Source organism: Nuphar pumila, chromosome 15 (assembly GCF_984573655.1).
Source record: "Nuphar pumila chromosome 15, dmNupPumi1.hap1.1, whole genome shotgun sequence".
NCBI lineage: Eukaryota > Viridiplantae > Streptophyta > Magnoliopsida > Nymphaeales > Nymphaeaceae > Nuphar > Nuphar pumila.
This window is the reverse complement of record NC_143263.1, coordinates 24,981,178-25,004,685: the sequence shown is the minus strand read 5'-3', so window position 1 is coordinate 25,004,685 and position 23,508 is coordinate 24,981,178. Positions and strand designations below refer to the sequence as shown.

The 23,508-nt window shown below is 37.1% G+C and overlaps 1 protein-coding gene across 2 annotated transcripts in view; it reads left to right on the top strand.

Moving 5' to 3' along the window:
• The first annotated feature begins 4,580 nt into the window (after positions 1–4,580).
• LOC149814856 (Putative eukaryotic LigT) overlaps positions 4,581–23,508 on the top strand; it is a 63,704-nt gene continuing 44,776 nt past the window's right edge. Inside the window, exons 1-3 of one of the 2 annotated variants that reach the window (XM_089988652.1) lie at positions 4,581–4,664; positions 5,958–6,024; positions 18,393–18,534. In XM_089988652.1, coding sequence (XP_089844778.1) covers positions 4,639–4,664; positions 5,958–6,024; positions 18,393–18,534 — 235 coding nt within the window. In that variant the 5' untranslated portion in view covers positions 4,581–4,638. The remainder of the gene's footprint in view (positions 4,665–5,957; positions 6,025–18,392; positions 18,535–23,508) is intronic. The other variant, XM_089988651.1, reaches the window with a different exon arrangement.

Below are 23,508 nucleotides of genomic sequence, written 5' to 3'. Positions count from 1 at the left end.
ATAGATGTCTACCCTCCCTACATTCCCTGTAGTGATAAAAAAAAGAAATTTCAAGAAGAAAAGTATTGGTTCATCCCTCTTTTTAACATTTTAAGAAAAAAAAATATAATAAACGGGGGTGAGTTTAGAAAACTCACCTCCTTCACACGTATTTGGAGAGCCACTTTTGACTGGACCGTAGGCCTTCGGGTTTTGAGAATAGGAACCCCTCAAGGTTTCCTATTCCTTGGGCTTTGAGTCAAACTTCTTATAAATAAAGAGGAGCATCACATGCTCCCTATTTTAAAATCTCTCTCTCTCTCTCTTTTTTTTCTCATTTCTCTCCTCTCTTCTTCTTCCTCACATTTTGGGAAGAGGCTCTGGTGGAGCGTGATGAGGTGCAGCTGGTCTTGGTAGATCTGTTGTAAAGATGAAAGATGAACCATCAGATCTGGCTGGTCCATTCATGTTGTGTGCTCATGCGATCCAAAGTTTGGTTCTAACTATGTTTTTTCAACTTTTACAAGGTAGGGGTTCTAAAGCTCATATGTGTAGGCTAGAATCAGTATGCATGAGCATACTAAGGGTTCAAGGATTGTTATTTCAAACTTCGTATCAGTCATAAACCTCTTGTGACTAATACAAGTTTCAGGAATACGAGAACCCAAAATCAGTTTTAAGTAAAACTCCAATTTTGACAAAATGAAGAGGTTTTCTCAAAAAACAATTTTGGAGATTTAATGTATATATGTAACAGTCATAAACCCTACGAAATCTAAATTGTATCAGTCCTTAACGAAGTTAGGATTGATAAGGTTTATGGATTGGAAAAAATGTTTTCCTAATAAACCCTTGAAATTGGTTATTTCATAAATTTGTTTTCAAAATCAAATTTTGAAGGACTGATCATCAGTCATAGATGTTTTATTAGAACTAGTCCAGATCAATCCTTGACCAAGCAAGGGCTGATGAATTTCATGATTTACAAAAATATATTATAAAAATAAATAGTTTAATTAACAAAGGGCGGTTTTATGAAAACTCAAGAGTTCCTGAAAACGGTTTCGAAAAAAAACTAAATTAGGAATAGATCAGGTGTGAAACCCCTGATGAATGGGGTCATGTCAGTCTGTAGCAACATAGGAATTGATCGATTTGGGGGTTTGGTGAAATCATTTGTTAAAATAAAAATATAAAAAGAAAAAAAAGAAGGAAAATACCTATAGGGAGGCTACTACATTATTGGAATTTTTTGTTTTAATTTTTTATATAAGCATGTGTAACATGTATATTTAATTTGGAACTTGTACTTAGGTCTGCAATTATGTTTTAATATTGGTTGATATGCATTCATAATTAAATATCGATTTAATTAGATAAATGAGTGAATTCGGGTTTATTGGGTAACTCGGAGATTAAAGGGCTCACATTTTTTATTTCAGCATGACCATGTACTGTTTATTCACATTTAAATCATGTCTCTTCTCATAAAATTGCATGCATATGAGTTGTATTAATTTTGTTGTTCATGCATTTTATGTTTTTGAACTAAGTATTGAAACTGATTTTCAGATTAAGCTTGTAACTCTCAAACCGGGAACCCAAAGGCTGCCAAAATTCTTGGAGGTCTTCTACTCATGTACAAGAAGTCCCAAAACAAAGTCGGGACCCAGAGGTGGTACGGTTTGAGAGATACACCCAACACAAATCAATACGATAAATATGTTTGAGTTTGCAGGACTATTTCAGATGCAGCTCAATGTCTAATTTTTTATTTACATATACACAAAATTTGGGGTCAAAATTTTTACACGTGTCAAACCACAAGTGGTAGGATATATGGTAAAAATTATAGAATTTATCTCTGTAATGTCCCAAAATTTTATCCCAAAACTCGTAGAAACTTTTTTTTAAATGGTTTTAAAAATCATAGCGAAAATTAAAAAATTGGACAAAAGGTTTGGGCGAGTTATAGATCTATCACACTATTCAACATATCAACTTAAATTTCAACATTCACATATTAATAAAAGTCAATTTCAAATTTTAAAATAATAATACCAGAGTTCCTTTCAAATTTTAAACAAACATAATGATAGTTGTTGCCCACACGAGATAAGGCTCGTGATTTGGAATTGACTGGGTGGGGTTGGGTTCATATTGCCCTTCGTGCATGATGCACTGGTTGCCTATGAGGTACTCAATGTCCCTATAATCAAGATTATGTCGTCAAATTCTTCCAGGACTTATGCTTATCATAGAGTCGATGGTGGTACCACTCAAGTGACATATATTATTATGGACCAAAGTATTTAATGGTCTTCCGTCACTCGGAGGTTAGGATGTCGGGCTATCCATTTGTCCTATGTGATAAACCCTAACTACTGTAGTAGTAGGATGCATCCAAAATAACCTATCTTGGGTTCTCTCTACAAAATATGTCATCTTGCTACATATAGAGTCATTTAGGTATCTGGGGACAAAAATATATAGCATAAAAGACACTAAGATATTTTGTGTAATGCCGAAGTTAATTTCTCCTCGCATATGAGGGGTGATCGAGTTAAATATCAAAACAATGGATTAGTGTAGGTCTACTAACAAATGAATGAATGAGTGGATGTACGTTAGTACTATTCATGCATCGCCTTATGTAAGACACTTATCTCAGTACACTGTTGGACCAAATGGGTGAAAGACCCAAGTTGTGTTCACTTGGTTAAGATGAGTTTGAGGAGCTAATGTTTTTGTATAAGAGGTACTTGTAAATGTTACTATGCTAAGTCACAAAGACTTGAGCTGCAATCCGAAATGAATGTTTTGAACTGTGGTCCTTGAGTGACCAATTGTATTTTAACACATTATACTTGTTGGAATTATAATGCTTTTCTACTAATTCGGTACGACATTGACCTTATTTTTTGGAAATACAAGTAGTTGACCTGCTTTGTGAGGTACTGAGTAGAGCGGCATCGAGATCGAGGGTTTCACCAGATTGTGACATTTTATAGACTTTGTTTTGTAGTACTGCTTTATCATGCAGTATTGTTTTATAATAAAGACTTGTAAATAAAATGTTTGGGTTTGCTCAAAGTTCAAGTATGTTGTTGGATACACAACTGTGACCCGCCCGATGTTTTCTAAACTGACGATCAACCGCCATCTTTCCGTTGTATTTAAAAATAGACTTTATATATTTAGAGACGTTTTCTAAAAGAAACCATACAAACGTGATCTACATGCATGGTTTTATAAGAACCCGCTCTTGAATCATCCCATTTTGATGCATAAACGAGATTTTTTTTAAGTCTTTAAAATCATAGCTAATAAATTTCATAAATATTCAAACAAACAAAAAAACAACTTTTTTTATAAAAATACATGATCCAATGGTTGATTCCTAGCAAATTCACCATGCCAAGCATATCAACATCGTTGAATTTGAAAAAAAATGTTGAAAATACCCATATTTCAAGTTCTCATATTCCAGTTTTCATATTTTAGTAACTATATATATATATAAAATAAAAACCTATAAAATACAAACCTATTAAATGAAACATGATAGTAGATTTTCATTTCCATTTTCATATATATGGGCACGTTGGATGCTCCTTCCAAAACCTGATTCAGAGTGATTTAGTGGGGTCTCATGTGATTTTGAGTCTCAATCAAATTAGAAAGTGACTCATTTGCAAAGACAAATGAGATTCACTTTCTCACAACTTTCCTTTTTATGTGATCCAACCGAATATGCCACATACATATATATATATATATATATATATATATATATGAGAATCTAACATATTAGACCCCATTTCTCGTTCTGCCCCATTATGCTCCATAGGTTTTATGTGCTTTATGATAGATCTGAACCGTTAGACGTGTTTATCATGCAATATTTAGTGGGAATCAACTCTTAGATCATGTTTTTCAATGGAAAAAACATGTTTTTCTGAGTTGGGAAAATCTGGTACCTTCATAGCCATTGATTTTGCATCACAACAAAAACATGTATACAGGTCAGATTCCGGCAATCCAAAAGCCGATTCCCCTCTAAACAAAACCTATAGATCGCATCTACGGTGTTAGATGTGAGAAAAAAATACTTAAAAGTATGATTTTGAAGGAGGCCTAAGGAACGCAAATATATATATCGAGAGATTTTCCCACGCCCATATTTTTCCGAAGACAGCAGAAAACAACCGGCACGCTCCGATTTGATATCATTAATTACGTAGTATATATATATATATATCGAGAGATTTTCCCACGCTCATATTTTCAGAAGACAAGATTTGTAACTTCGCGGAAAGCAACCGGCACTCTCCGGTTTGATATCATTAATTACGTTATTGAGTTTGAAAAATAAGTCTAATAGCTCTCCACGCGCCACGTTTTTTGTCGTTGAGTTTTTCTACCAAAACTCTCCCTTTAAAACAATTAATCCTAATCCTCAAAGAAAAGAATTCTAGAGTTGGCAGTGCATTTGACATCGACCTTGACTTTCGAGTTCTCACCTGCGTCGCTGTATCGCTACCTAGAAACCCTTTCGCTAGTTCCACTTACCTCCGCGCTGCGGTCGTTCCCACAAATGTCCAAAAGAGAGATATAAAACCAGAAACGATTCTTCTTCCTCTTCTTCCTTTGGCTCAGATGATCGTCGCTCGTTCATTCTCGAGGTAAAAAATTTCTCCCTTCATTTTATCTCTTCTTCCTTTTCTTCATAAGCTGCTCAAGGAAACTTCCCAAGAACACATTACTAGTCTTTGCGTAGCTCGCTTCTTCATTTTCTGTTACTTTCTGCATTTCTTCTCCGCTGATTGATGATATCTCCATATTCTAATGTAAATTCGTTTTGTCGAATTCAATCTCTACTTACATAGTGGGGTGGGACCTTGGCTGCTAGACGGGCAGTCAAGGTTCGATTCTCATGGGAGTCGCCCATCTGCGCAAGCCAATGCTTAGCATAGGCCCCAGGGCAGGGGTCCTAGCCTCGGAGTTTTACGGTGCCGGCACGACGACCGTAGGTATCAGGCTGAGCCAGCGCCACCAGGTCTTAGTGCCGGGTGCGGTTTCTTCGGGTCATAAATTCCCCAAAAAACAAAAATCTCTACTTATTTCCGTGATTACTTTTGTGTTCAAAAAACATGAGGCAAATTAGACTATTTATGTGAGATTGGTAATTGCTGCACTGCACTAGCTACAACCCCCCTTTTCAAAATCTCCTCCATGGGAGTGGTGGTGCTTTCTGAAAACTGATTCCGATCTTCATCTTAAATGCAACTTCCCTAATCGCTTGGAGGATGTCATGGCACAGAACTATTCAAAGCCAGCAATCTATTCATCTATTATCTCAATGAGCCTCCGATAGACTTTGTTGAACAGTTGGAATAGAATCTGCGTCGTTAAACTTCATTACCGTTGAACGTTCTGTAGCGAGGTGCTTCCTCAATGCATTCCAAGGAGGGGAAACCAACAGCTGTTGAACTGCAAGGCTTGTTCTTAACTTTGGGAGGAACGTCAATGTTCCATGCTCTCTGCAACAGATTGAGCATGAGAGCACGTGATGCTTTTAATTTAACCTATAGTAATTTCTAGCTTTCTATTATACTAACTGTCTTTGTACTATCCATTACATTTGAGCTTTCAATCCTTCAAATCCCATTATTACATAGATTATGTTGATTGGACAGAGCTTTTTTATTCAAATAGCTATAGAAATCCATATCTGATTTTTTTTAAGCTCTTTGGATTCATGGACAAGCATTATGGTAATTTTTTTCAAATCATTATTGAAGCCCTTATGTCAACCGCTCAGGATTTTATGTTGTACCTTCATTGTTTATTTAATGACAACACATCATGTGACTAGTTTTGAGCATATTTTGTTCCATTGATTGTGAGTTACATGCTTATCATGTTTTTAACTTTTGATACTTTTTCCTGTTCTTTTATTTTAAAAAAAATCTCAGAATTGATCAAGCCTTCAATGTGACAAATGCTACTACTGTTCTCACAAAGCATACAAGCTGCTTTCAGGTTTGAGGCTTTTATTGCTTAGGTTGGCAAGCATTTGGAAGTCTTGTATTTGACTAGTATCGTGCAACACTGATCTTTCTTTTCTTTAATAAATTATTTTTGTTCAATGTGTTTGCAATACCTGCTATCCATTATAACTAGGCAATTCCGTGTGATCATCACCAAGTGTAAGCACAATGACAGTCCTATCATTTCTTATAAGCTAACTATAAGATTGTGATATGAAATACTCTGGCCATGTAATCTTATAGGATAAATACAGTGATATTAGTTATGTAGCATGGATACTTCCAGACTAGTGCTATGTCCTTGTCGACATTGGTACTGGCACTTCGTGCTTCATGGGCATAGGTCAGGTTTTTTGGATTCGACTCGATTCATACCTGATCCATTACCTATTAGGTCGGATCATTTCATCCATTCTTGTACTATGTTTTTCACACACACACATGCCTACATAGATACATACATAAATGCATATGTGCATAAACACATGCATATATATATGTTCTTAAAAAATATGTATGTAAATATAATAGCAGTACTCCCATACCCATACTTTCAGAAATTTACTTGTTGTACCATATATACCTGCACCCATACCTACATGACATAGTTTGTAACATGATCTTTATTGGGTTTTTACCAACTTTCTTCCGACTTTAATGAGCTTTTGGAAAGTCAAATAAATGAATTATGTATATATATATATATATATATATATATATATATATATATATATATATACACACGCACACACACAGTTGGGAGCAATGTTGTGAAAAGCGTTGAGGTCTAGCGAGGCGCTCCACCAAAAACTGAGGCGAGGCATAAAGCGTAAGCCTCAAATTTTTTTTTGAAAACTTAAAAAAAACTATAAAATAATATCTAAAAATACAAATAAAAAAAATGCTTTATTGATGAAGCAACAACCAATAAAAAATAGAAAATCTCAAATAAGTACTAAAAAATATGAGATTAACATGTAAAAGTAACTGAGAAATTGATTATATAATTGAGAAACTAATTATATAACTTAGAAACAAATTATATAGCTGTGAAAAAAACTAACACAACATAACAGGATTAAAAAAAATGATTAAAAAAAACTCTAAAAAAGTAACTAAGAAATTGAGAAACTAATTATATAACTTAGAAACAAATTATATAGCTGTGAAAAAAACTAACACAACATTACAGGATTAAAAAACTGATTAAAAAAAGCTATAAAAAAGTAACTAAGAAATTGAAAAACTGATTATATAACTGGGAAACTGATTATATAATTGAGAAACTAATTATATAACTTAGAAACAAATTCTATAGCTGTGAAAAAAACTAACACAACATAACAGGATTAAGAAAACTGATTAAAAACTCATTAAAAAAACTATAAAAAAGTAACTAAGAAACTTATTATATAACTGAGAAACTGATTATGTAATCGAGAAACTAATTATATAACTTAGAAACAAATTATATAGCTGTGAAAAAAACTAACACAACTTAACAAGATTAAAAAAACTGATTAAAAAAAAACTATAAAAAGTAACTAAGAAACTGATTATATAACTGAGAAACTGATTATATAATTGAGAAACTAATTATATAATTGAGAAACTAATTATATAACTTAGAAACAAATTATATAGTTGTGAAAAAAATAACACAGCATAGCAGGATTAAAAAAACTATAAAAAGTAACTAAGAAATTGATTATATAATTGCGAAACTAATTATATAATTTAAAAACTAATTATATAACTTAGAAACAAATCATATAGATTTGAAAAAAACTACATTGTCCTAACGTGTATGTATATCTGTTTTCTACACAAATACACACAGAATTATATAATTAATTAAATATATAAAATGTATAATTGAGAAACTGATTATATAACTGAGAAACTGATTATATGAGTATAATCAACCCCCCCCCCCCCCCCCCCCCAAAAAAAAAAAATTGGCTAGAAATCAGATGCACCCATTGCACACCAAGTGTTGTGCTTGTGCCTCACCTATGCTGAGCACAACATACGCACACACCGCATCGCACCCAGTCTCGACATAGTCAGATCGTTTGACGCTGAACAGAGCTACTTGAAGGACGTCAAGGCCATTCACGCCAGCTCAACTGAGAAGTCAACGATGGGAGAGGGACCACACGCCTGAAGGGCGACATCTGGACTCAGTCCATGTCAGCTGCCAACAGGGCAAGCTAGGCTAAGACTATAAGTACAGTCTTAAGCCCTCTTTGTAAGGATCTTTTGTCTAATACAATTCTGAATTTGAATTCCCTCCAGATTTGGAGAATTCTCCTCTTTGAGGAATCCTCTCTTCTTCTTGAAGCTCTTCACTTAAATTAGGAGATCCCTAGTCAATTGCAGATTGTGCTAGTGCCAGAGGATTCCAGTTGACCGGACATCTTCTATCCAAGGAACAACGCCTCCTGATCGCCTGAACCTGACACACACCTGATCTGAGGAATCCGACGTCGTCCGAAGTTTTAGTAGCCACATCTTGTTTTGGAGATGCCAGATCGTGCGTTAAAGAAGTGCAGAGGAGCTTGAGTTTGTGTTGAGCCTCTGCAACACTCCTGCGAGGAGAACTGTTGTCGTTCATCGCTGCGATTGCGGGATCGTGCTGTTAGGCCCAAAACTTTTTGCGTAAAGTTTTGCCTTGTAATAGCCTACTGAAAGCCCTGCATGGCTCATAACGGCCTATCGTCCTTGTAACCCTTTGTATAGATTTATATACCTGTATTTTTGCATTTTCCTTAATGAGATTGTGGTGCGTGACACTATTGTATATTCTCCGTGTTCAATGAATTAATTATTGTTGAACGTTCCTCTCTCTCCCTCTATTTTCTCCTTCTCTCTCTACTCTCTGTCTATTCTATGCGATTGTTGCCTCCTTATAATTGTATGTTTGCATGCAATACTGCTTGTGCACTTGTTGCTTTCGAAAAGATCCGCTGCGTTCGCTTTTGGAACTTGTTAAGGCTTGTTGGTTCAAGGTTCGCCCAATGCCGCACAGGCCTTTGAAGTTTAGTCCGTGACAAGTGCTACTAGAGCTTACTTCATCCTGGGCAAGGTGAAGTCTGTTGAGTCTCGCTCGACCAAGCAACAATCGTTGATCATGGATTCTGAAGATTCTGGTGTGGTGATACTATCGAAGCCAAAGAGCAAGAAAGGAAAGGGGACTGAGATGTCCGCCGCCGAAGAAGCCTGGGAAATTCCTTTGGCAGAATCCACCAAGTTAGAGAGATTGGTGGAAAGACTCCTGTGAGATATGCAGGAGATGAATGCTACAATGTTTGAAGCCTCTATCAGCTATATCAGAAGCGCCGCCCTGCGGAGCTCAAAGTCGGAGACCTAATATTTGTCAAGTTGTACCCCGAGATAACCATGATCTTCTGGGGTCTCCATCAGGGCCTGGTCCGCAAATACGAAGGTTTCTTTCTTATCATCAAGCGAGTAGGCAACCTCGCCTACAAGCTCGAAGTTCCTCCGCACTTTCAAGCACATCCAGTCTTCCACGTCAACAACCTGGCGGATATTAGCATGGACTTCATCGAGTCCTTACCCTCCTCTAGCCAAAAGGTCATATTCGTTGTTGTCGATCGCTTTACAAATTACGCACACTTTATTGCTCTACCAACCTGCTATACCATACACCTTGTATCTAAGGCATTTCAGCAAAATGTTGCTAAACTCTATGGGATGCCGAAGGCGATCGTGTGCGATCGAGACCTCGTCTTTGTCAGTAAATTTTGGAAAGGGCTCTTCATGCTCATGGGTATAAAGATATGCTATTGCACAGTGCATCATCCACAAACCGAAGTGGTCAACCGGTACCCAGAGACCTATTTATGCTATTTTGCGAGTGAGAGGCAAAAGAGCTGGTCTGAGTTTTTGATGTGAGTAGAGTGATCGTATAATATGTCATTCCACTTAGCCATTTAAATGATACCATACGAGGTGCTCTATGGCGTGCCACCACCGCAACCACTGTTCTACGAAAATGGTAGCGCGAAGTCCCCTCTTGTGGACCAACACGTGAGGCAACATGATGAGATATTGAGGGTGCTGAAACACAACCTTGAGAAGGCACAAACATGCATGAGATAGATTTACAACCGACAAAGGAAGGATCATGGGTTTGCCAAAGGGGACTAGGTTTGGCTCCAGCGAATCCCAAAGGGATAGTTTTCCTTGAGCAAAAGGCCCTGTCACAAAGCTGACTAGCTGATAACAACAACCTACAAACTACAACTACCTCCATCAGTCTACGCACATCTAGTCTCTTGATTAAATCCATACTATGGCCCAACACCGATCGAGGAACCAACCATGCACAGGCAGCACCCCACTTGTATCCTCAAGGTGTGAAAGGTCAAGGTGAAAGGACGTATGTTGAAGAAATATCTGATTGAATGGTACGGAGCAGGTGAAGCATCGACTACTTGAGAGTTTGAGCACAACATGCGCAGGAAGTATCCCAAGTTATTTCCTAGAGGACTAGGAAGATTTCAAGGGGAGGAGAACTGTTGCCCCTCGCCTATGCTGAGCACAACACAGACACACACTGCATCACACCCAGGCTCCACATAGTCAGATCGTTTGACGCTGAACATAGCTACTTGAAGGACGTCACGACCATTCACGCCAGCTCAGCTGAGAAGTCAACAATGGGAGAGGGACCACACGCCTGAAGGGCAACATCTGGACTCGGTCCATGTCAGCTGCCAACAGGGCAAGCTAGGCTAAGACTATAAGTACAGTCTTAAGCCATCTTTGTAAGGATCTTTTGTCTAATACAATTCTGAATTTGAATTCCCTCCAGATTTGGAGAATTCTCCTCTTTGAGGAATCCTCTCTTCTTCTTGAAGCTCTTCACTTCAATTAGGAAATCCCTAGTCAATTACAGATTGTGCTAGTGTCGGAGGATTCCAGTCAATCAGACATCTTCTATCCAAGGAACGACGCCTCTTGATTGCCTGAACGTGATGCACACCAGATATGAGGAATTTGACGCTGTCTGAAGCTTCAGTAACCACAACTTGTTTTGGAGATGCCAGATTGTGCGTTAAAGAAGGACAAAGGAGCGTGAGTTCGTGTTGCGTCTGCAACACTCCTGCGAGGAGAACTGCAGTCGTTCGTCGCTGCAACAATGGATTGTGTGACATTCATGTGCGTCTGATCACACATTCGGCTCAGATGATTTGGATGAGCTTTTGCAGCTCCAGATTGTCTTGATCGAGTTTCAGCTAAGTGCATTCACACACTCAATTTTGTATTTCGCATTCCTGTATATCTGATTACAACATACTCTTGTAATTGCCATGTCAGGACCGTTCGAGCTGCTGTTTAGTCGCATTGATAGTGTTCAGATCTGTAGCTGAGTTGATTAAAGTGCATCTATAACGATCCTAACTCATACCCCTTAAAAACACGATTTTTTTTAAAACCATTGCGGAAATATTTTCAGAGACTCAGGGCCTTTACAGTTCCACTCACAATTGTATATCTAAACAAACCACTAGGGATCTTACATTTATCATCAACACCATATAAAGCCAAATTTTATTAAATAAGTAAGAATAGTCTCGAGACAATTGCATAAGAAGAATCAGAGTACATGAACAATTTAATGTAAAGAAAATGAAAGAAAAGCAGAGTCACACTGTCCATCTGTGAAGCTGTCTAGCAAACGTGTAGCACTCGTAACATATCCCAGAAGCCAGTCACTTCCGATCTAATGCTCCGAAAATCACAAAAGTAGGGGTGTCAGAATTCCAAATAATTCTGTGTACGAATCCCTCTAGTGAAATAAATGAGCATAAAGAATACAAATAAGAATTCATGCAATAATTTAGAGGAATACTATTGCAATAAGAACACAGTTCAAATAAGCATTTAGAACATTCAACATGCAATAAGATATAATATCATGCATTCAATCATACAAGGCAAGTAGAGAAACAAGTTAATATGATGATCTAATGCATAACAGGAAAATGCATGATGTCTGTGCACATGCATGAATACTTTATTATCTTTGATCAAGTTCTCTTAGTATATGCATGCCCCTATTATTATGCACACAATTTAAGTTCCTATTTTTATTACCGTTGCCCGCAGGTAGAAATTCTCGAGGTCAAGTAGGGTTTTCAGGGTAACTTAGCACACAAGTTGTATTTTATTACTGGGTTCTAAACTTAGCTTTCGACCGAATTATCTTCGGAACATTAGATCTCCACATCTAATGTCGGGACACTAAGGACCTCCATATCCAATAGTGTCACTTTCTTGATATACCAAAATAACAACTGTCTATACACCACTCCCAGGTAAAATGATGGACTCTCCTTAAAACCGTTGCCAGGAGAAAAAACCTTAATATCGGGTTCGGGAGTAATCAATAATGCACACAGAGTTTTTGTATCCTCGTGGTCTCTCAAAACCGAAGCTCTAAGATTCTCATTCTAACGACAGGAGATCTTAGAACGTATATTACACTGTTCTTTTTCTTTATCTTGTTATTAAAGGCCAATTATTTAGTTTGCAATTCAGCATGCAAAAGCAAATGCACAAGTTCGCATATTTCCCTGCGAGAACTAGCACGGGACCACCACCCGCGGAAAAACATAGAACAGTACAATACAGTGCAACAATAATGGGATTTTTGCGATGCATTTGAAATAAGTAAACCAAAGCTGAAGGCTCACCAGGCCTACGATGATTCATTATGATCACCGATGCACCATATGCAAAAACTATAACAATATACCATATATGAAATAAATCACATGCTTTCCAAATGCACATTCATATATGCAAATTTTAACTATGCGCATGAAACAAGGATATTTATAAGCATGTTTTTATTCAATTCATATGATAGTGACAAGTGCACGCTTTTATCTTATGCACATATTCAAGTCAACTGCATGCTTCCATTCATTACGCACAATCATGTCGATTGCATACTGTCATTGCTACTAATATTCACGTCAATGCATGTTTTCTTATAGTGTACATATTCATGTCAAATGCACTCGCCATTCACGATTCACACATGTGAATATTCATGCAATTGCATACATGTAAAGTTGTAAACCCACATAAATCTTGTGTATACTCATGCACCATACACAAACTTTGTATTTAGCATAATACATAAGCATGTCACATCCCACCAAGGCACGTAAGAGATTAAGCTCATAATATGGATCAACATCAAAGTGCATGCTTTCATAACAAGATCAAGAAAAATCTGTATACATGTTTGATTCAACTCCCTGGATTGAAAACACCCACACACTGTGTTAGATTCATATATATATATATATATACATTTTTTTTCTAAAGGGGTCACACCTAGCCGACCCAATCGGTTGGGGTCCCAAACAGGCCCAGCCGTCCTTGGTTGGCTGGGTCTATGCTTGACAGACCCCAGGTCGGACCTGGCAGTGGATTGCCAGATCTGTCCCAGTCCTGCCCAAAGGCTGGACTGGGCCTGGCAAGACCCTGCCAGCCCGGGCTAGCCGAGCCAGCCCAGCCGAGCCTAACAGCTCATGCACAGGCCCAGTCCGGGCTTGTGTGTGTGCTATCAGGGCCGGACAGTCCCCCAAACAGAAACAAAATACACATTTTTTTTTTTGATCTGAGGCGCTCGGCTGAGCCCTGCAGCTCGGCAGACTCTGTCAGGCCAGCTGGGCCTGGCAGATCTATCCATACATTGACAGGTCTGGCCAGTAGAGCCATGCTTGGCTGGTCTGTTCGGCCAGACCGTGAGGTCCCAACAAAAGAAAAAAAAACAGTGGGTCCACTAACGACCCAACTTTTTCTTCTTTAAAACTGTGCATGAACTATGCATATCTTTATGAATGAAAAATGTGTATTACACATTATCAGATTTGTACATGCATGCATTTACAGATTCATGGCTCAAATATGCATGTTTAAACAATGATCTCATTCACATAAGGTTACAAACGAATCAAACCATGTGCATGTTCAAAAATGTAACATGGACATTTAGCCTACTTGTGATTACCTATTCAAGAATGCATGCATATTCAATGTTTTTCAATGATAACACCATTACACACGTTTTTTGAAAAAATACATGCATAACACATGGTTTCAACATATATTTTCATGCATATACTCAGTCCATATCATGATCCATCCATAGAAATCAATATCCATCAAAGGGGATTCTAAAAGAACCACTCCTATCACCAATAAAAATTCTGTTATTCATGTACATAATTTTTTTTTCATGGAAAGGATGAAAGAAATAAAAAATACAGCCATGGAGGAAGATCCATGAATCATCCTCCATGGGTTTTTGAGAGAACAAACACATAAATGTTTTTTCATGGATTTCCATCCAAGATATTGCATAGAAATCAAATCAGCATTCGATTTCTCATTTGTATCCAAAAGAGGAGACCCATACCTTTGCAAAGATTGAAAGATCAAGGAAAAACAATGGTGGAAAACCGGATGGCTGGAGATCCACTGATCTCCTTCTTCCTTTTTTTTTTTCTTCTCTTTTTCCCCTTTCTCTTTTCTTTCTTTCCTTCCTCCCCTTTTTTAATATATATATATATATATATATAGAGTGAGAGGGGAGTGACGCCTCCCCCCCCCCCCCCCCCCCCCTTTCTCCCGCCCTCTCTAAATGGGCTGGAGAAGGAGAGTTTCCAAAATTTGAAACTCTCTCTCTTGTTTCCAAAATTTTAAAAACTCCACTAAGTTGACTTTTTAAAGCTTTCTAATTATTTTAAAAGTCCCTTCTTAATCTCTCTTAGCTCTCTTTAGGTAAGAATAATGACTCTTTTAAGAAGTCTTAATCAACCCTAAAATAAAATTTCTGAATTAATAAAATTTAATTAAATAATTATTAATTATTTAATAATTAATTAAATATTTTCGAAATTCCAAAGTTAGTTTAATTACTTTAGGAGTCTTCTTAACTCCAGCTAGCTTTAATTTAAAGCTTTAAACTGAATTTAAAGCTAAATTTTTATTGGACATGGATTTGGGTCTGAATCCGAATCCATATCCAAAACGAAATTGGGATCATGATTTGGATTAAATCCAGATTAAAATGGGTCTTAAATAAGATCCAAATCCATATTAATTCAGATCATAAGCATTGGATCCAATCCGATCCAACTTCGGATCCAGTTCGACAAAATGCTTATTTTTTGGAAAAAATGTGATTTTCGGGCCAACTGAAACTCGAATTCATAAAAGTAAAATATCATTGCGCTCAGAATTCTGAGACGCATCCAACGACATATTACACAAATATCAAATTCTGAATTTTGTCTGAAAATAACCCGTATTTTGCTTGAATTTCGCTTGAATTTAAAGGTCGAAAATGAAACTCTTTCTTACGCTTCGATTGGCTCGCCTCGACCTTGTCGATGAGACCTGAGCCAAGCCTAGACTCAAAAGTATCGGTCTAAAATCGAGGCTCAAACAATTTTTCTCCTAGACTTAGCCAAATTTTTGACAAAATCGTAAAATGACTAAGTATAAAAAATATGCGACATTACAACATCCGACGTGCGATTGAGCTGCATTAGCTCAGATTCGTCGTTTATCTCAACTCTAGTTAAGTGCATAATCAAATGCTTCATTTCCTGTGCTGTTGTGAGAGTTTTTTCCTTACACATTCCTGTTTGTTCATGATCTGTGTGCCGCGAGGCTTGAACGAGGCTCAACGATGTCTGCATGCTTGCTGCTTCAATTAGGTTAGTCACAGATTGTGTGAGTACCTCGAGCGTGTTGCCGAGAGCTTTTCCATTGTGTTGTATTGTGTTGTATTCGTTGAGCGAATTACTGCACCAGAAGTCACCTGCATCTATTAGCATAGGTTGCTTTGTGGTGTCCCGCGACATTGAGATCTTGAGTAGGTTGCATTCAGGGAGATCGCAACACCAAGTGTAGGCAAAAAAGCGGTGGTTGTGACTGCTGCTAAAGGTCTTTTTTTAACTACACATGCGCACGTCTCATTTTCTGTTCGATGATGCACCCTACTATATATATATATATATATATATATATATATATATATATATATATCATAGTCACCAGTGCCAGTCTGAGCAATTTCTCGCCGAGCATTTTCTTGTAAATTTTTTCTAAAATTGATTTTTCTTTAGAAAATATTGGGAAAATATCAAAAATTTATAAATTCACATAAAAATTCTAAAAATATAAAAATAAAAAATATGATAAAAATAGAAAAATTCTTCCTACCATCTTTTTTTTCTTCTTTTCTTCATCATCTTCTTCTTCTTTTTTCTCTTTCTTTCTTCCTTCCTTTCCATTCGTTCCTCACTTCCTTCCGTCTCTAGTGCTCCTCTTTTTGCTCTTTTGCTCTTCCTTTTTTTCTTTCTCCTCTTTCATCCTCCTTTCCTTCTCTAGCTCTTCTTTCCTCTTTCTTTTTCTCTTTCCTTCCCTTTCTTCCTCCTTTCTTGTCTTTCTTCCTTCTCTGGCTCCTCTTCTTTGCTCTTTCTTTTTCACTTTAGTTCCTTTTGATATTTTTTTATTTTTTATAAAAATATTAGATGTTTTAATCAAAAGCTAAAAAGAACTGTTTTTGTGCATATATATCACAATATTATCGTGATATATAAACTTAGTTGTCAAAAATGCTAGTCTGAGTCTAGGCGTAAAACCCCTAAAAGGACTAGTCAGGGCCTAGGCGGAAGACCCCTAAAAGGACTAGTCGGGGCCTAGGCAGGACAAAAAAAAACACCAAAAAAAGCAAAATTATTATAATAAATAATTAACTTTAGTAACAAACATATGATTGTAACTATGAATGAAGTATGTAATTCAGTGTAACAGATCGCAAAATTCATAAAATTACATAACATTAAACATAAAACATTATATATATATATATGTGTGTGTGTGTGAAAAACACATGCATACATGTAAAGAATAGTGGCCTTATGTGTGAAGAAGAAGTTTCCAGTTATTCTAGTGGCCTTATGTGTGTGTGTGTGTGCATGTGTGGAAGAAGAAGTTTCCAGTTCTCATATTCTAGTGGCCTTATGTGTGTGTGTGTGTGTGTCAAAGTGAAATATTATCTGGACCTTATAAACCTGTTGTCAGATCAAAACCTTACAGTGGAGAGAAGAGTATGACCTACTGATGACAGATAGGCATGGTTTAACAACTTGGAAGCCGCAACTTGTGTTTGAGCAATATATGATGTCCTTAGAACAAAGTTTGGTGCATTTACAGCCGTCTAGTTTTTCATCACTGGAAGAATCTGTAGACCCATCAAATTCTGGCAATCAAAAAGCCCATGGCTTTGAAATTGAGCTGTTTCTGTGTTTCAAAGTCTTCACTCTGTGTTACTAAAAAGGACACACTAAAAAAATAGGAATTCTTTGTTTTGTTTAATACTGCAAACCAACAGAATAAACAATCCATTATGATTGAGTTTCTTGAAAGCAATGGTCTAGAACAATCCATTTTGTAGCTACAGATTTTTTATCATCTATTGAGAATCCATACACTTCATAAACATAGGAGATAATCCCTTTTAGCTCACACTGACAGAAACCATGCAACATTAAGTAGACTAAGAACGGGGACTTGAAAGCCTGTGTTGGTTGTTAATAGACTTATTTAGCAATGATAACACAATTGTAGATTGGACTTAAGCTAAGTAATTAAAGATGCGATATGCCTTCTGGTGAAGTCTGTGACAGATCCTGATTCAAACTATTCAGAAAACAATGGAAACATGGACATTTGGCGGATCAAATTTCACTACCTGGTTGTTGAGTTTTGCCTGAGCTTCATCATAGTACAGGAAAAATCCATCTTGTTTTCTATGACAAATCACAAATAAGGAAAGGAAATGGTTCAGGGACCTGAAACAGAAAAACAGTGATTACACATGGCACCCTAAAAAGGGACAAATCAGCCCTTGAGCACAGGACCTCAAAGAGAACAGCGTCTGTTGGTAAGCCAGTAGATCTTCATCCTCAAGCTTAACATCCTAGATGTTTCACATGCAAGATGATAATCTACCAAGATAAAAAGAATACCAAGTTTTCAAGGTCAGAAGTTCCTCTTTAAAAATTCCCTTGTTGTAGCCTTTGTACCTGTGTCGTGCACTGTACATACGTGCACCTTTGCCTAGGTAACATGGTTGTTCAAGTTGTTCTTAACCTATCTTTTGCTTTACATTCTTTGTATAGTTTAACTTTTTGACCAATTCCATTAGATCTTGAAACTGTGTCTTGGCTTACGTAAGTGTCAATGCTTTATATGTTCTTAAGAAATTGAATTTTGATCAAATTGTTAAATATATGGTAGGGATGCTGCTTTTCTACCTTTTCTTCTGCTAAAGGAGTCGCTGGATGGAAGCCTAGGCTAAATGAAATGGATGGGAACAAGAAGAGGAAGACAACGACTTCCATATGGAGGCCAGTCAATTTGCAGTCACGCTCTGTTGAAGGTTTGCTTCAATTACATTGGGCTTACTAGACTCAAAAGGAGAGAATAAAAACTTCTTTTATTATGTTTTTCGATTAAATTATTTACAGATATGGTTCAAAGTCTTGGTTTTAACTTTTAATTGATAGTTAGAGATAACTCCTAAAGCTTCTTTAAGTATGTCTTTTCAACTGGAAGATGGAAGTATTTCATTTGGAGTTGGATTCTCGACCGTTACATGGCGTTCCTTTAACAGTGGAGAAAATTGCATGGGCAACTATTTAAAGGGGCTTTTGAAATGGGCTATGTCTCATGGGTATGTGCCCGGGCCACCATATCTGTGTTGACACCACTTGACATGGTTACGGGTATTGGGTACAAACTTGGTATGTTGTGGGTCACATCTGGGTCAATCCCGACCTAGACCCGATGCCCAGACTGTTCTTTTTTTTAAACCATCCCCTGCAACTCCTCTCTTCTCTTCGGCAGCACACACACACTCACACAAACACACACACACACACAGAGAGAGAGAGAGAGAGAGAGAGAGAGAGAGAGAGAGAGAGAGAGAGAGAGAGAGAGAGAGAGAGAGAGAGAGAGAGAGAGAGAGATTATGGCAAGTATTAAAAAGTACCTGGGTTTTCAAGTATCTGTGAGAAAACTTTTCCTGACTTTATTGGCATGATCTCTCAAAATGGAAAATCCCATCAAGTATCTGCAAGGATCTTAAAATATTTTAAAGATCATATTTATTGTGTTATTAACGTGATGGTTTCACAAGATCTCCCTGGGATGTTCCTAGAACTTTGAAAACTATAGTCTTATTAAATTCCATTTTTACTAGAATCAAATTCATTTGAAATAGTTTTTAAATTTCATCAAGAAAGACAATTTTGGAAAGTTCTTGAAGTTTTTTATGCAAAACAATTACTGTTGTAATATTATTATCTTTTTTTGGAAAATATGAAATTTTATCTTAGATACATTTGAGAAAGAGCACATGTGAGAGTTCTTTCTCTCTTACACCTTCTTCTGGCTATCCAAAGATGAAACAAATCTTATTCTCTTGGCCACTGAATCATGGCATTTGTGACATAGCTGTCTATCTCATGTCAGTTAGCTCATGGAGGTCTCACTTGATTAGACCAATGCGAGATCTATCAAAGAAGAAAGAGGAAGCTTAAGGAAGAAGATGGAAAGAGTCTTTCAAAGAGGAACTTCATTCATTCAGTAAAGAATAAGAACCATACAACTTAAAGGGACGACGCCCTTTTGGTTACACTAAAAGACAAAAACTGTTGACTCACTAGCCACCTACTAAAATACAGAAATGCTGCTCACTAAATAATCTATATACAACATTGAGAGGAAAGCACAAAAGAAAACATATACACATAATACTACATATGATACATCAACATATTACACTTCTCAACACTCCCCCTCAAACTTGAGATGATGCTAAAGGAATCATCCCAAATTTGGAAAGAAAGGGCTGAAAGTGTGAAGGAGACAAACTTTTAGTTAATACATCTGCAACCTTCTCCTTTGAGCTCATATGCTCTGCTGAGATAATTCCATCTTCATAAGCCCTCCTTGTAAAGTGAATCAATCTCAATATGCTTAATTTTCTCATGGATTCATTATTCTTGGCAATATGAATGACATTCATATTGTTGCAATACAAGGAGGTTCTTCTGCAAACTTTCATACCAAGCTCTTTAAGAAGCCATCTTATCTAAATGATTTCTGTTGTAACATGTGCCATGGTTCTATACTCCGTTTCAGCTGCAACACGTTGCTTCTTGCTCTTTCAAGATATCAAGTAACTACTAAGAAAAACACAAAATCTAATAGTTGAGAGATGATCTCTAGTTGACCCTCCAAAATCAGAATTACAATATGCTCTATATCTGTAGAGGATGAAGCTGAAAAGAACATGCCAAAATGCAGTGTCTCTCATATACCAAATTATTCTGAGCACAACTGTAAGATAAACTGAAGTTGGTGCATAAACTTTCCAACTGCATGGACTGCATATGTGATGCCAGGTCTAGTGATAGTCTATTTTATTAAACTACCCACAAGATGCCTATAAACCACAGGGTCTTCAAGTTTCTCACCATCCGTAGCTTCCAACCCGACCTTTGCCTCCATAGGATTAGCAACTCTCTTGCAATCATTTGCTAGTCTAGCCTTCATCATTAGATCTGTTTCATACTTATGTTGAGACAAGTAGAGTCCTCTTCTTGAGTATTCAACTTCAAAACCTAGGAAATACTTCAAATCTTTTTTGGTGTCTACAATATTCTGCACATGATCTCTCATGAGGACCATATCATTGACATATAAAAGCAATATACATTTCTCATAAAGGAAATAAACAAAGCAGGGACTTTACCGCTTTGCTAAACTTCTCAAACCATGCAGGTGGTGCTTCTTTGAGCCCATATAGAGCTCTCCTCAACCTGCATACTCGACCTTGAGAGTCTGAATACTCTTGAGGCAACTCCATATAAACCTCCTCTTTCAAGTCCACATTCTGAATTTTTCATATCTAGTTGCCAAAGATTCCACTGACAAATTGCAACAACTTCAAGCAAAGTCCTTATAATTGTCATATACATCACTGGAGCAAAGGTCTCAGTCTATGTAACATGGACTCTTCTAACAGGGCACCGCACCTGCCTCGCACCCGCACCCATGCGGGCGTGATACTTGGACACGGCTTCCTTTGTGTCAGGTGAAGTCAACCACACAGAGGTCTATTTCTGTCTAAAAGTAGATTCAATTAACCCTAACCAAGTCTAGTTTTATCCATATTATATATATAAATACATAAATGCACACACATACACTTAGTATTAACTTAAAACTGTTAAAAATTATATATATACCCTCCCCGCAACCCCTCACCCAAGTTTTTTTAAAGTGACACATCGCCACATCTGCACCCGAACCTATTTGACATGGGCCTCAGTAAAATCAATACCAAATTGTTGGTTGTAACCTTTAGCCACAAGCCTTGCCTTTTATCTCTCAATCGACCATCTACCTTAGTCTTAATCTTGTATACTCACTTGCACCCTACTACATTCTTGCCAAGTGGAAGATCTACAAAATCCCATGTATGCATCCTTTCAAGAGCTTCCGGCTCCTCTTTTGAAGTTGTCTCTGCATAGGAACTAGGCCCAACATAAGAGTAGATTAAAGTAAGAAAATCACGATGCTGAGGACAGAAAGAATCATAGGACACAAACAAGTGAAAGCAACAGAAATTCTAGTGCTTATAATGTACCTGAGGAGGAGGTGTAGGAGGAGAAGATTCTTCACTTTTGTGCTCTGAATCAGTTGGAAGGGGATCAAAATTGGCCTCTAGATTTCTTACTTTCACTAATTCTATTTGATCCAAAAATGATATTTCCACCACATTGTCTTGCTTTCTGGAACAGGATAGACCAAACCTACTATGCTCCCTTTGAGTTATCTCCCCCTGAACTCCCACACTCTTTTCAACTTCTTTTTCCACGTGAAAGGGTATTAGGAAAGAGAAATCACCAATGTCCTTTTCCTTAAGTTCATCCTTACTGAAGTAAGGCATGTCCTCATGAAATACTACATGTCTAGAAATCCATACATGCTTTTTCACTGGGTCATAATACTTATATCCTTTTTGTCCATGAGAGAACCCCAAGAAGCAACAATTTATAATGCGTGGTGAAAGTTTGTCTTTGTATCTACTAGACAATGGAACAAAACATGTGCACCCAAAAACCTTCAACTTACTATAGTTAGGCATAAATCCATATAATTTTTGTAATGACGATATACCTTTAAGGACACTTGATGGAATGCAATTGATCTGATATACAATGCCATACAAACTACATATATGCAATACTCTTTAGGTGCACTTCCATAAAAAAGCATGCTCTAGTAGTTTCCAAAATATGTCTGTTATTCCTCTCTACCACGCTATTTTTCTCATGTATATATGGACAAGATTTATGATGTTCAATTCCTTTGTCCTGCAAGAGACTCTCAAACATATCACTAATATACTCTTCACTAGAGTCGGTACAAATAGCTTTAATTGCAATAGAAACTGATTCTCCACCATAGCACAATTTTTTTTTAAATGTCAAAAAGTTCATTTTTATTTCTCATAAAGTAAATCCGAGTAAACCTAGTACAATAATCTATGAAGGTAACAGAATATGACGAACCACCCTTAGACAAGATAGGAGGTGGTCCCCATACATCTGAGTACAAGTTCAAATGAATTCTCTGGTTCCCTTTTCCTCAACCCAAATGGCAAGGCATGACCCTTTGCCAACCTACAATTTTCACAATTCTGAACATGACCAGAAACCCTAAACTTCAAACTTTCTAAACATCATGAAATAACTAAGTATTACAACCTAGAGCTGGTGATATGATCCTCTCTGATGTTACAAAAGTACTCATCTAGACTAGTTGCTCCCAAGCCAACTTCACACCTTTTTTGTCTGCTCATGTCTAGCCGATCCAAATAATACAAGTCACCCTTCCTATGGCCAAATCCAATCCTCCTTTCTGATAGTTGATCCTGACAGTCCACAAGAGAGAATTATAACATTGCAATTAAGTTTGGTTATTTGACCAATAAAAATAAGATTCATGGCTAAGGATAGAACATGGTAAACTTGTGAGATATTAAGTTTACTTCTAGAAAAGAAACTAGAAGAAACAATACCAGCTTTAAAAATTGACATAGAGCAAAAAACACTACTGCAGGGATGACGATTAGTTATGATAGACTTATGGGCTATTATATGACAAGATGATCCTCAATCTATCAACCAACCATGGGGACTACCAAGAATACCTGCATAAGTAGTCAAGGTGGAGGGGGCAGTGTCAGGCTGCACGAGAAGCTGGAGTTGTTGAATCTGCTGTTGCATCTGCTCCAATAACTGATGCTGATTTCTGCTCATAAGCAGTAGAACTTTGTATA